This window comes from Herpailurus yagouaroundi, unplaced genomic scaffold (assembly GCF_014898765.1).
Source record: "Herpailurus yagouaroundi ecotype Mexico unplaced genomic scaffold, PumYag 141, whole genome shotgun sequence".
In the NCBI taxonomy this organism is placed as follows: Eukaryota; Metazoa; Chordata; class Mammalia; order Carnivora; family Felidae; genus Herpailurus; species Herpailurus yagouaroundi.
Window position 1 is genome coordinate 38,514,846 of NW_024412396.1, and position 12,471 is coordinate 38,527,316.

At 36.9% G+C, this 12,471-nt stretch overlaps 1 protein-coding gene across 1 annotated transcript in view; it reads right to left on the minus strand.

Moving 5' to 3' along the window:
• The window catches only part of KCNH5 (potassium voltage-gated channel subfamily H member 5), a 314,764-nt gene that overhangs the window by 105,920 nt on the left and 196,373 nt on the right, over positions 1-12,471 (minus strand). The window contains exon 8 of the mRNA XM_040477339.1: positions 6,528-6,727. Within this exon, the coding sequence (XP_040333273.1) occupies positions 6,528-6,727 (200 nt within the window). The remainder of the gene's footprint in view (positions 1-6,527; positions 6,728-12,471) is intronic.

Here is a 12,471-nt window from a genome sequence, read left to right on the forward strand (position 1 = left end):
ATGTGTTCACTCTTATGTGGATCCTGAGAAACTTAACAGGAACCCATGGGGGAGGGGAAGGAAAAAAAAAAGAGGTTAGAGTGGGAGAGAGCCAAAGCATAAGAGACTCTTAAAAACTGAGAACAAACTGAGGGTTGATGGGGGGTGGGAGGGACGGGAGGGTGGGTGATGGGTATTGAGGAGGGCACCTTTTGGGATGAGCACTGGGTGTTGTATGGAAACCAATTTGACAATAAATTTCATATATTTAAAAAATAAATAAATTAAAAAAAATTAAAAAATAAAATATCCAGCTAGAATTACTAGCATAATATTTTATCTATGATCTGATTAATATGGACTGGAATGATTATTACCTCTCTAGTAAAGACAAGAGTGCTTTTATAATGCATGTTAAGACCAATTCAGTTTCATTTTAATATGTTCACATGTATGTATTTACATGATATGTTTAACATAGCACATTTGTCTGCAGAGATTTTCTTGGAAGGCTGATGTCTTCTCTCCCTTTTTTTTTTAATCTTTTTTTGAAGTAGGCTCCACGTCCGGCACACAGCCCAACACAGGGCTTGAACTCAAGACTCTGAGATCAAGACCTGAGCTGAAATCAAGAGTCAGATGCTTAACCAACTGTGCCATTGTCATAGGAACCTCTGGGAGTATTTGAATATTGAACCAAGGAAATGATGCCAGGTATGAAAATGTCATTGCTGTTTTTCACATTTAGGAATACAAAGAAAAATATGTAGACATGCTTTTCTAAATTAAAACATAACATACAGAAGTAAATTGACTAAAAAGGACATTATCTTAACTTATAGGAAAAAATATATTGCCCACCATATTTGGAAGAAGTAGAGTACTTCTTTGATAGATTTGGTTAAAAAAATGATCCAAGATATGAAAATATTCAAATCTCAATTTTTTAAAATTCTAAAGGCATATTTCTGCCTGAATGTTTTGCATAATTCTGCCGAACTTTTCATATAATGATATCTTCCTACTGATACTTTATGCTTATTATAAAACACATGAAACAAGAAATGAAGACCAAAGAGCTTTTTTCTACTGTTCTTTTTCAAATTGCATGTTAGAAAAAAAAAGTGAGACAGTGAGAAATAAAAAATGATAAGGTTTTAAGCTTCATCATCCTTTCTATTTTTTCCCATAATCTCCTTTTTCCTTTTTAAATCCTCACTTATTCCACCCATTTCTCAGTCTTTTAAGTGCACAGAATGTTAGTGAGTAGCACAGCCCAGAGGATGGATTTTGGTTATTAAAATTAAAAAGAATCTAAAGCAATCGTAACAATTAGGTGTCAACAAAATATTTTCAACCAAATAAAATTAATCTAGGTACTGTTCCATATAGAATATCTTGCCTAAGGCAACCTTTCCTGATAGAAATACTACAATCTCCATGTAAGTCCTGACTTTAATGCCACAATTTGTATTAGAGAAAACATTATTCACATAAGGCAAGACTGGGTTAAATCACAGTGATTAATTTGCTTGTGGGGCTAAAGCTGACTTAAAAAAATCTATAAAACTACATATGTGGAAACGATAGAAGGAAATCTCAGTAATTGGGGCAAAGGTTCGTCTCTAATTAGCTGCAATGCATCATTAAGTTCTATAGTACTAGCAACTGAAAAAAAAACATCGCTGTTTTAGAACAAATGAGAGAAGAGAAGCATTGGAACAAAGACATTTAACTTCATACATTTCAGTCTTTTCCAGTATATACTCATAGTTAAATCTGATAACAACCAACATTAATAAAATATCTGAAAGAGACCATCAACAAAACATGAGACAAGAAACATATAGTAAGACAAAGTATTTGGCTCACTGAGGAACAGAAAGTTGAATGGAGGTCTCTCATGTCAAATACGGGATAATTGTTAAAACTCAGATGTTGTTTACTAAAGCTACAACCTCAACTATGTTCATAGTTCTGAGATTGTGAATTACAGAATTTATTTGATTACTATCATCAATCTTTCCTTTCCTTTTTTTTCACCCTTGTATTTTAACAAGCTCAGTCAACTTCATTATTATTATCAAAAGAGCCTGCAATACAGATGAATATGTGATTTTTTTTTTAATTTTTTTTTTCAACGTTTATTTATTTTTGGGACAGAGAGAGACAGAGCATGAACGGGGGAGGGGCAGAGAGAGAGGGAGACACAGAATCGGAAACAGGCTCCAGGCTCTGAGCCATCAGCCCAGAGCCCGACGCGGGGCTCGAACTCCCGGACCGCGAGATCGTGACCTGCTGAAGTCGGACGCTTAACCGACTGCGCCACCCAGGCGCCCCTATAAGATTGCAAGATATCACTGAAGAAGAGAATATGGATAGGAAAGAGAAGAGGCACAAGGACTGAGCTCTAGAATATCCCCCTAACTTAAGATATTATTTTAATCAAACTGCTTTCAAGAAATGCCATACCATACCAGAGCACCTGGGTGGGTCAGTCAGTTAAGTGACTGACTCTTGATTTCAGCTCAGATCATAATCTCATGATTTGTGGGTTTGAACCACATTGGGCTCTGAGATGAAAGCATGGAGCCTGCTTGGCATGCTCTCTCTCCCTCTCTCTGCCCGTCCCCCACCCTCACTCAGGCTCTCTCTTTCTCTCTCTCTCTCAAAAATAAATAAACAAAAAAGGAAATGCTATACCAAATTACATATAAACCAGAATTATGTGATAGTGTCAGTCACTACAGCATTTGCCAAGAGTGGCCATTATCTTTGTCAATTTGAAATATTAAAAATGGCCTCTTGCTGTTTCAGTATTTATTACAAGTTAAAATAGTATTTTTGTGTGTTTATTAATAATTTGTATTTTTGTAGATTTATATAAACTATGTACTCAGCTAATTTTTCTCCTCAGGCATCTTAATTCTTATTGATTTACAAAATCATTTTACATATTAAGGTAATTAACCTTTCATTTGTGATATTTGTTCCAAATATTCTATCTTATTTTCATTTTCATGGTCTTTGGTGTGAAAGATTTTATATTTTCTAGCCAAATCTATTCACCAGTTACTTTGTTATGTATTCCATTGCTTTAATATGTACAAAGATAAATTAAACATGTTCACATAGTTTCTTTTTACTAGTTTATGGTTTCTTATTTTTTGCATTTAACTCAGCCCATCTGATATTTATGTTAGGCCATACGGGAAACCCTCATTAAATATTTTCTTAGATCTTTAGCTCATTTTATAATTACACTAAATAATACATCAATTCCTTCTTTGTGATATGTCCTTTGACTTACATTCAGTTCTTATCCATAGTAAACTCTAGTTCTGAGATATTTATTCCCATTTTTTGCTTTGGCTACTAATTCTTGTGTCTATATGTGGATACTTTATTATCATATTTTAAAATTATATGTTATATATACTATTTATTTCTCAAATTACTGAATGCCTACCTAACAGGCATGTGGGTTTTCTGCTGTGGTTGTTAGTTTCTCTACTAAACCAAAGTAGAATGACAATTTTTTTTTTTCTTTTGGTTCAGTATAGGATATGGTGTGGTAAGAATGCATTATTTATTTATTTACTTATTTATTTATTTATTTTTACATTTATTTATTTTTGAGAGACAGAGTGAGACAGAGCACAAGCAGGGGGAGGGGCAGAGAGAGAAAGGGACACAGAATCTGAGCTCCAGGCTCCAAGCAAGCATTCAGCACAGAGCCCGACGTGGGGCCCGAACCCATGAAATGCAAGATCATGACCCGAGCCGAAGTCGGACGCCCAACCAACTGAGCCACCCAGGAGCCCCAGGAATACATTGTTTTAAAGTTTTTATTTAAATTCCAGTTCCCATGCAGTGTAACATTAGTTTCAGATGTACAATATAGTGATTCATCACTTCCATGCAACACCTGATGCTCATCACAAGTGCACTCCTTCATCCCCACCACCTGTTTAACCCATCCCCTTTGGTAACCATCAGTTTGTTCTCAGGGCTAAGAGTCTGTTTCTGTAAGGATACATTTTAAAATTCAGCCTCATTGACTCTGCAATTAGTGAGAATCTCATATACCTCCTTCCCAGGCCCAGACTTTAGCATATATCCCTTTATTTATAGTTCTGTCACGGCTTACCTCTCATGTCTTTGGGTGGGGATTTTCTTAATAGGCTGGGAGAAATCAATACAGGCATGGAGAGTTCGCTGCCACATCAACTTAAACTTTAGATACGTTTTATACATGCATAACAAAGGTTTCGTATTTGCCACAGTTATTTAACTCTGCTTCTCCCATTAGTCAAAAACTACTCTTTCTGGCTTCCCATTCAGTTAGAGGCATGATTTTTTCTTTTTTCTTTTTTTTTTTTAATGTTTATTTATGTTGAGAGAGATAGTGCGCTCACACAAGTTGGGGAGGAGAGGGAGAGAGAGAATCTCAAGAAGGCTCTGCACTGTCAGCACAGAGCCTGACACAGGGCTAGATCCCACAAACCATGAGCCAAAGTCAAGAATCAGATGCTTAACCAACTGAGCCACCCAGGCACCCCCATGATCTTTTCTTATCCAAAAGCTAACCCACTTTAATACTTTGACTTATTTCTTTAAGAATCTTTTCATTTGAACTAAAGGTTTATTTTACCTTTAATATTAGCTTCCCAATCTTTTTTTCCCTATTATTCTCCTCTCTTTGGATACTCTACTAATCAGAAGTACATTTCTGTTGCCACAAATGATGAACAGGCAAACCAAACAAAAAGAAAGTGGTAAATAATAGGAACCCAGAAATTGTTTCCTCCTGCATGGTATGTCCACTTTCAGACATTCCCCATGCCATTGCACTATACCCCAACTCCATCAAGAATCAGACAGGTAAGCAAGTCCTTAAAGTTTGTGAGAATCTATTCAGCTCCCTTCCTGAACTAACCCAGCATCTAGGACTCAAAAATCTGCCCCTTACTAGATCTGGGCTTAAGGTATAGGTCAGTCTCTTTTCAAATGTAAAAGGCCATTATTCCATCATCTTACTGATGTTTTCTGCCAGCTGCCATGTGACTCCACTGAATTTTCTGAAAAGAAAAGCTTCTGACTGAGATGGTGATTGACAAGGTAGACGGTTGTCTCTTGATCTCAGTTTCACTGAATGTGGACCTCCAAGGACATCATGTTTCTGATGTCCTAAACACTGACCCTCACCTGTGTCCCTGAGAAAGATTTTCTTCCTTTTTTTGGACACCCTCCTTTTAACCACATATTGTCTGGCTTGGGCATACATTAATCAAATTCCACAGAAGGTGGTTTGTCTTTTTCCTGTTTGTGGTCATACCTTCCACTTTAATGGCTGTTTAACTGTGCTCGCTTCGGCAGCACATATACTAATGGCTGTTTAACTAGAAAATTAATACTGCATCTTGTTGGAAGGGGGAAATCTCACCCTCTTTCATGATTCCTCACATAATTACCCCCAGGTATCTCATCTGCACTCCCTCTGAAGGCTTCCCTCCCTCAACACTTCCATGTCTGGTCCCTAAATATCCCCTCAACCATCTGCTCCTAAAAACAGCTGCTCTGACTTAGAACTACCTAAATGAAACTCCTCTGACTGAACATTGCTTGGTTCACTTGCTCTTTCCCTTTGACATTGAAAGGTGCTTACTGAGCAGATCTTAAAGAAAAACTCCAAGTCAACATCATATGATGAAAAGAACAAATCAAATTTGTGGGAAATGGCAAGGAAGGTAATGTACTATCTGATTAGCATGTCAAAAATTCAGTACCTAAAAATAATGGTCTCCACTGATTCTTATAAAGTAAAACAGTTCAAGATCAGTTTTTTCTAAAACTCGTATTCAAGCCCTACTACCCATTCCCCATATTTGATGTAAATCAGCCGGGTGTAGGAAATCAGAATTTATTTTTTTTATTTGTTTTTTTTTTTAAGGAGGACTTTGGGTCCTTCTTTGCCCCTGGTAGGAAATAGATGGGAAGAATTAGAAGAGGTTTCATGAAGAGACAAATGAGAAATAAGAAAATAGAGATGTCAGATGAATGAGGTGGTATCCACTTTACAGATTTGTGTAAGGAGAAGAGGAAAATAAATAATTGTAAGTTGCTTTGTAAATATGTGTGAGAAAGGGGAGAGATTTAAGTAGAGGACAGCATAGAAGACATAGAACTTTTTAGTTTATAAGCAAAACTGTTTCTTTCTAAATTTTAGATGGGCAAAAAGTCAAAGGAGAAATTAAAAATAAAATCAACCCGAAGAGACGGCAGCACTGTTAATTCTAGAGGAATGCAGCAAATTACTGTGAGTCGTAACAAGTGTTTTAGGGAAATGGAGTAATCAGTTGTTTACAGAAACCATAATTTCTACACTGATGATTAATGGTTGAGTGCTTTTCACCTTCTCAGCACTCAATAGATACTATGATTGACTGATATGTCACTTAGGAAGCAGTATACAGTGGGAAAGCTATAGGCATCAGAAGATCCCATTGAAATGGAAAATAAATAACAACAATAATAATAACACATACCTTCTCTGTGTCAATGCCTTTTGACATGGACCATGTTGAGACGATATAATCCATGACTCGTTCACTAAGGCCTTTGGGGACCTGATACAGTTTCAGAAAGTCCCGTACATTATTCAGCATCTCATGGTATCGGTTGGTGTTGGCATACATTTGCTGGAAAATTGTGGTAACATTTCCAAAAATGGTTGCATAAAGAAGAGCTGAAAGAGAAGAAATAATGAAAATAAAACAAATATCCCAAGTAAAAATAAATATGAATATTGGCCAAGTCAATGAATCATTTGACAGCGATGTCTTTACAAACTTTTTGAGATTAACTCATGTTAAGCCCCCAGAAGAGTACCTGGAATTAGGTATTCATTCAGGAAATGTTCTTCAGTATGACAAACATGGCTTTATGAGCATGTGTTATCCTAGTTAACATGGCAAAACATGAGAGTGGCTAGTGAATTTTGTAAAGAATTAGATGATCCAACGTTAAAATTTGCCTAAGGAATTCTAGCCTTATGACTAAAGATATCCGGCAGCCTTGTCCTCCTGAATGAAGCCTAATCAATTTAAGTTTTCCAGGGATTGATGATCCAGTTTAGAAATGTATGCTCTTTATCATTGCTTGCTTCTTTCAGCTTCTGTAATACTTCCCTGCTTGTAAATATTTTTAACAGAACATCAGAAATATAAGGAGTGAAGACAAATCAAAGAATTCTACTTTTTAAAGGAGGTTCTGGAGAGAAACAGGATTAGAATTAAGAGCTAAATTAAAATTTTGGAATTGCCTGAAAATTCCAGTTATTAAACTCATGTTTAATCCTAGCATTGCACGTTTTTTTATTCCATCGTTTTAATTAAGAGAAAGGCCAACTTGCAAACCACTGTTATTTACCTGGAGGGCCCTATGAATGCAATACAGTTTTTTAATTCCCCTGACTGCTATGCCCTCCCTCAACCCATAATTCACCAACTCTTCTCTCTCCAGATGTGGTCAGGCTACTAATATTAACCTCATCTTTAAAAGCAGTTGAAGTCAGCCCAAATTCAACATACCTCCAATCTAACCCTACCCTACCCTATCCTGTCTCTTTGGTTCCAGTCCTTGATTGACAGTATGCTCTTTTGAAAAGGTGCAGTACTTTATTCCCCTTAATATTCATAAACACAATGTTTAGCAACCACATATGTTCCATAAGCAATTCACAAATAAGCGGAGTTTCAGACAATGGTCACTTCCATTCTATATCCTCAAAACCATTTGAAAAATGACTCCTCCAAACAAAGTATGGTCTGTTTCATTTTGCAATTTCATCAGCCAAATCCCATCTGAAGAAAGTGGTATAAAATCAAGCTAGTGAAGCAACTTCAAAACCTTAATCTATTTTCAGAAAATCATTTGGTTTTTTTAAGAACAGTTGTTTGAGTACAACAAATTATAATTTTACAACAGAAAGCCATGATTTTATAATTTACTCAGTTCTTTCTTTGCTGTCATTTAGAGATTTTAATACCAGTACAGAACGATTTTTTTTAAATTTTTTTAACATTTATTCATTTTTGAGAGTGAGAGAGACAGAGCATGAGCGGGGGAGGGGCAGAGAGAGAGGGAGACACAGAATCTGAAGCAGGGTCCAAGCTCCAAGCTGTCAGTACAGAGCAAGACGCAGGGCTTGAACTCATGGAGTGCGAGATCATGACCTGAGCTCAAGTTGGACGCTTTACTGACTGAGCCACCCAGGCGCCCCAGTACAAAACAATTTTTAAGGCAGAAGATGTTTGGTTAAAACTTAATAGAAACAATATAGTGCTGACATGTCTCAACTGGGTATTTATTTATTAATTTACTTGTTCATTCATTCATTCCCAGTAGAGTTAACATACAGTGTTACATTTGTTTCAGGTATACAGTATAGTGATTTGACAATTCTATATATTACTCAACACTCATCATAAGTGTACTTCATCCCCTTCACCCATTTCATCCATCCTCGCACCCACCTCTGGTAACCTCTGGTAACCATCATGTTGTTCACTATAGTTAAGAGTCTGTTTCTTCGGTTACCTCTCTCTCCCCCGCCCCTTGGCTTGTTTGTTTTGTTTCTTAAATTCCACATATGAGTGAGATCATATGGTATTTGTCTTTCTCCAACTGACTTATTTCATTCAGCATTATATTATCTAGCTCTATCCATGTTGTTGCCAATGGCAAGATGGTCTTTAAATCTTTGAATATTTATATTTAAAAACCAAAACAAAAAAATAGGTTATCACAGATTTAACATCTGTATTTTGTCGTTGTTGGTATTAGGAAAGACAAATACAGAAATAACGTGAACAAATTAGGGTAGATGAATCATGTAACGAACATGGAAGTTTTTCATTTTCAGAAAAGAGAAATAAAGAGAATTTATATTTTTAAAATAATGAGCATTTCAGAGGTTAATAAAATAATTCTACAATCATTTTTTTGAATAGTGTTTTGCTATTATAAGTTGTCAATAAATATCAGAGGACTACCTATTATTTTGACATGTTTAGCTTGTTTGGCTCCCTAGAATGCTTGCAATATGCTATATTTGCCAAAGTGTCTTTCTACTGCCTTTTAGTTTAACAAATTACCACACATTTCATCCTTTTGGGTACATTAAATATGCACATATTCTGCTCATATAAACATTTTAAGCACTAAAGCATGAATAAAACTGCCAAAGTATTAAAAGTGTACAGCATTAATAAATGAAGGATATAATCAACGTCCCATTAAGTTAAGCATATTACAAATATATCCACTTCTGCCCCCCATTTTCATGTGAGTGTGGTGGGTAGGACTAAACAAGGTCATAATTAAAGGTAAGACCTATTCAATTATATGTACTTATATTAAAATTTTTTTTACTTTGACATAAGTTGTAAAAATCATGCAGAAAGTTCACATGTACCCACATGCAGCTTCTCTTGATGACATCTTACACAACTAAAGTAATTTATCAAAACCAGGAAATTGAAAATGGTACGAAACAATTAACAAGACTGTAGACCTTATCCACGTTTCACTATTGTTTTACATGCACTCATTTTTTGGTGTATAATTTTATAAAGTTTTATCACACGTACAGGTCCTCTTCCTTAAAAATATTTTCAGCGTTTAGGACTAGCATACATTTCAAAACTCGAGTAACAACAAGTACGATATTTCATAGCAAGCAAGAACACCACTTCCCACCACAGTCTGTGTTCCCAGGATAAACGGCACATCTGTGTGTGTGTTCGCCAAAATGTCCATTTTTAATAGCATTTATATTTGGCAGCAACGTGGCCATCATCAACTAATCTTATCTTTTTTTATTTTATTTTTTTAATGTTTATTTTTAAGAGAGAGAGAGCACAAGTGGGGGAGAGGCAGAGAGAGAGGGAGACAGAGAATCCAAAGCAGTCTCCAGGCTCTAGGCTGTCAGCACAGAGCCCTAGGTGGGGCTTGAACTCAGAACCGTGAGATCATGACCTGAGCCAAAGTCAGCAGCTCAACTAACTGACTGAGCCACCAAGGCACCCCAATATCTTTTTTATTCATTAGTACTTTTCCAGTCCCTTGGAGAACCTTTGGTCCTCCCTCTCATTCTCCCTTGATTAGGACACAACAGATCACTCCAAAAAGTTTTAATAACTCTGAATCTTCAAAATCTGTTTGGGTCTTAACTGGGCTGGGGTGGGGGAGGTGGAGCAGAATTTAATACCAGTGGGAATACCATTTTTGCTCCTATGGATTTCCCCTAATTTTCTTTTTTATAAATTGAAGTATAGTTGACACATGTTGCATTAGTTTCAGGTGTACAACACAGTGATTCTACAAGTCTATAAGCTATGCTTCACTCCATATGTCAGCATTCAATGCCATTACAATACCATTGACTATATTTCCTATGCTGTGCCTTTTATCCCCATGACTTATTCATTCCTAAACGGGAAGCCTATATCTCCCATTCCCCTTCACCCATTTTGCCTGTCCCTCTACCCTGTCCCCTTTGGCAATCATCAATTTGCTCTTCGTATTTATGGGTCTGTTTCTGCTGTTTGTTTGTTTGTTTGTTCATTTGTTTGTTTTCTGAGATTCCACATATAAGTAAAACCATATGGTATCTATCTTTCTCTATCTGACTTATTTCACTTAGCATAATATCCTCTAAATCCATCTGTGCTACCACAAATGGTAAGATCTTATCCTTTCTTAGGGCTGAGTCATTTTTCATTATATATACATACACATCATCTTTTTTTTCAAATTTTGTAATGTTTATTCATTTTTGGGGAGCAGGGGAGGGGCAGAGAGAGGGGAGACACAGAATCTGAAGCAGGCTCCAGGCTCTGAACTGTCAGCACAGAGCTCAATGCAGGGCTTGAACCCACAAACCACGAGATCATGACCTGAGCTGAAGTCGGACACTTAACCGACTGGGCCACCAAGGGGCCCCAATACACATCATCTTTATACATTCATCTACAGATGGACAGTTGGGTTGCTTCCATATCTTGGCTATTGTAAATATTCAATAAACATAGGGGAGCATATACTTTTTGAATTAGTGTTTTCACTTTCTTTGGGTAAACACTCAATAGTGGAATTATAGTCATAGGGTAATTCTGTTTCTAATTTTTTGAGGAACCTCCATACTGTTTTCCACAGTGGCTATACCAATTCCCACCAACAGTGTACAAGAGTTCCTTTTTCTCTACATCCTTTCCAACACTTGCTATTTCTTGTCTTTTTCATTCCAGTAAATGGGCACACGTCTAAGGAGAGAGGCCCTGAGGCATAACACACAATAATGAGGTAAACAGATCTCAGTAAAAACTATCTTTCTGCTGCTAATTCCCAAAGTAAGACCTGTCTCCCGAATTATAGACATGCTTACCTTGTTGGATATCTAATAGCCATTCAAGTTAAACATACCCAAAAAAGAACTCTTAATTTATAACACCCTCTCTCCAACAACCAAATGTACCTTTATCTCAGAATTTGTCAAGCCACAGCTAGTAGCTCGGACCAAAAGCTACAAAGTCCTCCTTCAATTCACTCTTTGGTTCGTTTCCTATCCCTAATGCATCAGCAATTCCTGTTGGCTCTACCTTCAGAATATAGCCTCAGTTCAGTCACAGCTCACCACCTTTACCAGCACCCTTGCATACTCTTTGTGCTTTTCCACTAGCTAGCTGTGTTTCCATGGACCAATTACTTTCTGAGCTTCTATTTCTTCACTTACAGCTTTAAAATTACAATAGAATCTTCACAAAGGGGTTGTGTTAAATGAGATAATTCAAATAAAACAGTTTTAAAAAGAGAATCCAATAGAGAGTAAGCCTCCAAGAAATGTTATATTCCACCATCATCACCACCATTATCATCATCATCGTCTTCATCATCGTCGTCATTGAAATAGCTAGCAAACAATTTTTCACACAGCAGAAAGAATAATCTTTTTTTAAAAAAAGAATGAGGGGCGCCTGGGTGGCGCAGTCGGTTAAGCGTCCGACTTCAGCCAGGTCACGATCTCGCGGTCTGTGAGTTCGAGCCCCGCGTGGGGCTCTGATAGCTCAGAGCCTGGAGCCTGTTTCCGATTCTGTGTCTCCCTCTCTCTCTGCCCCTCGCCCGTTCATGCTCTGTCTCTCTCTGTCCCAAAAATAAATAAATGTTGAAAAAAAAATAAATAAAAAAAGAATGAAATTATCTTGGGCCTCTCTACCTCAACCCTTTCCTATCACTCTTAGACTTAAATCCAACCTGGTGATGTCCCAAGGACACTATAATCAGAGCACTGCTTCCCTCCCTAATCCTAACTTCTACCAGCCTTCCCTCATTCCTTCTGTTCCAGTCGTACTACCCCTCTTGCTGCTACTCTAATATTCAGTCATTAATGCATCAGCACCCTTTCACTAACTGTTCCTTCTACCTAGAACA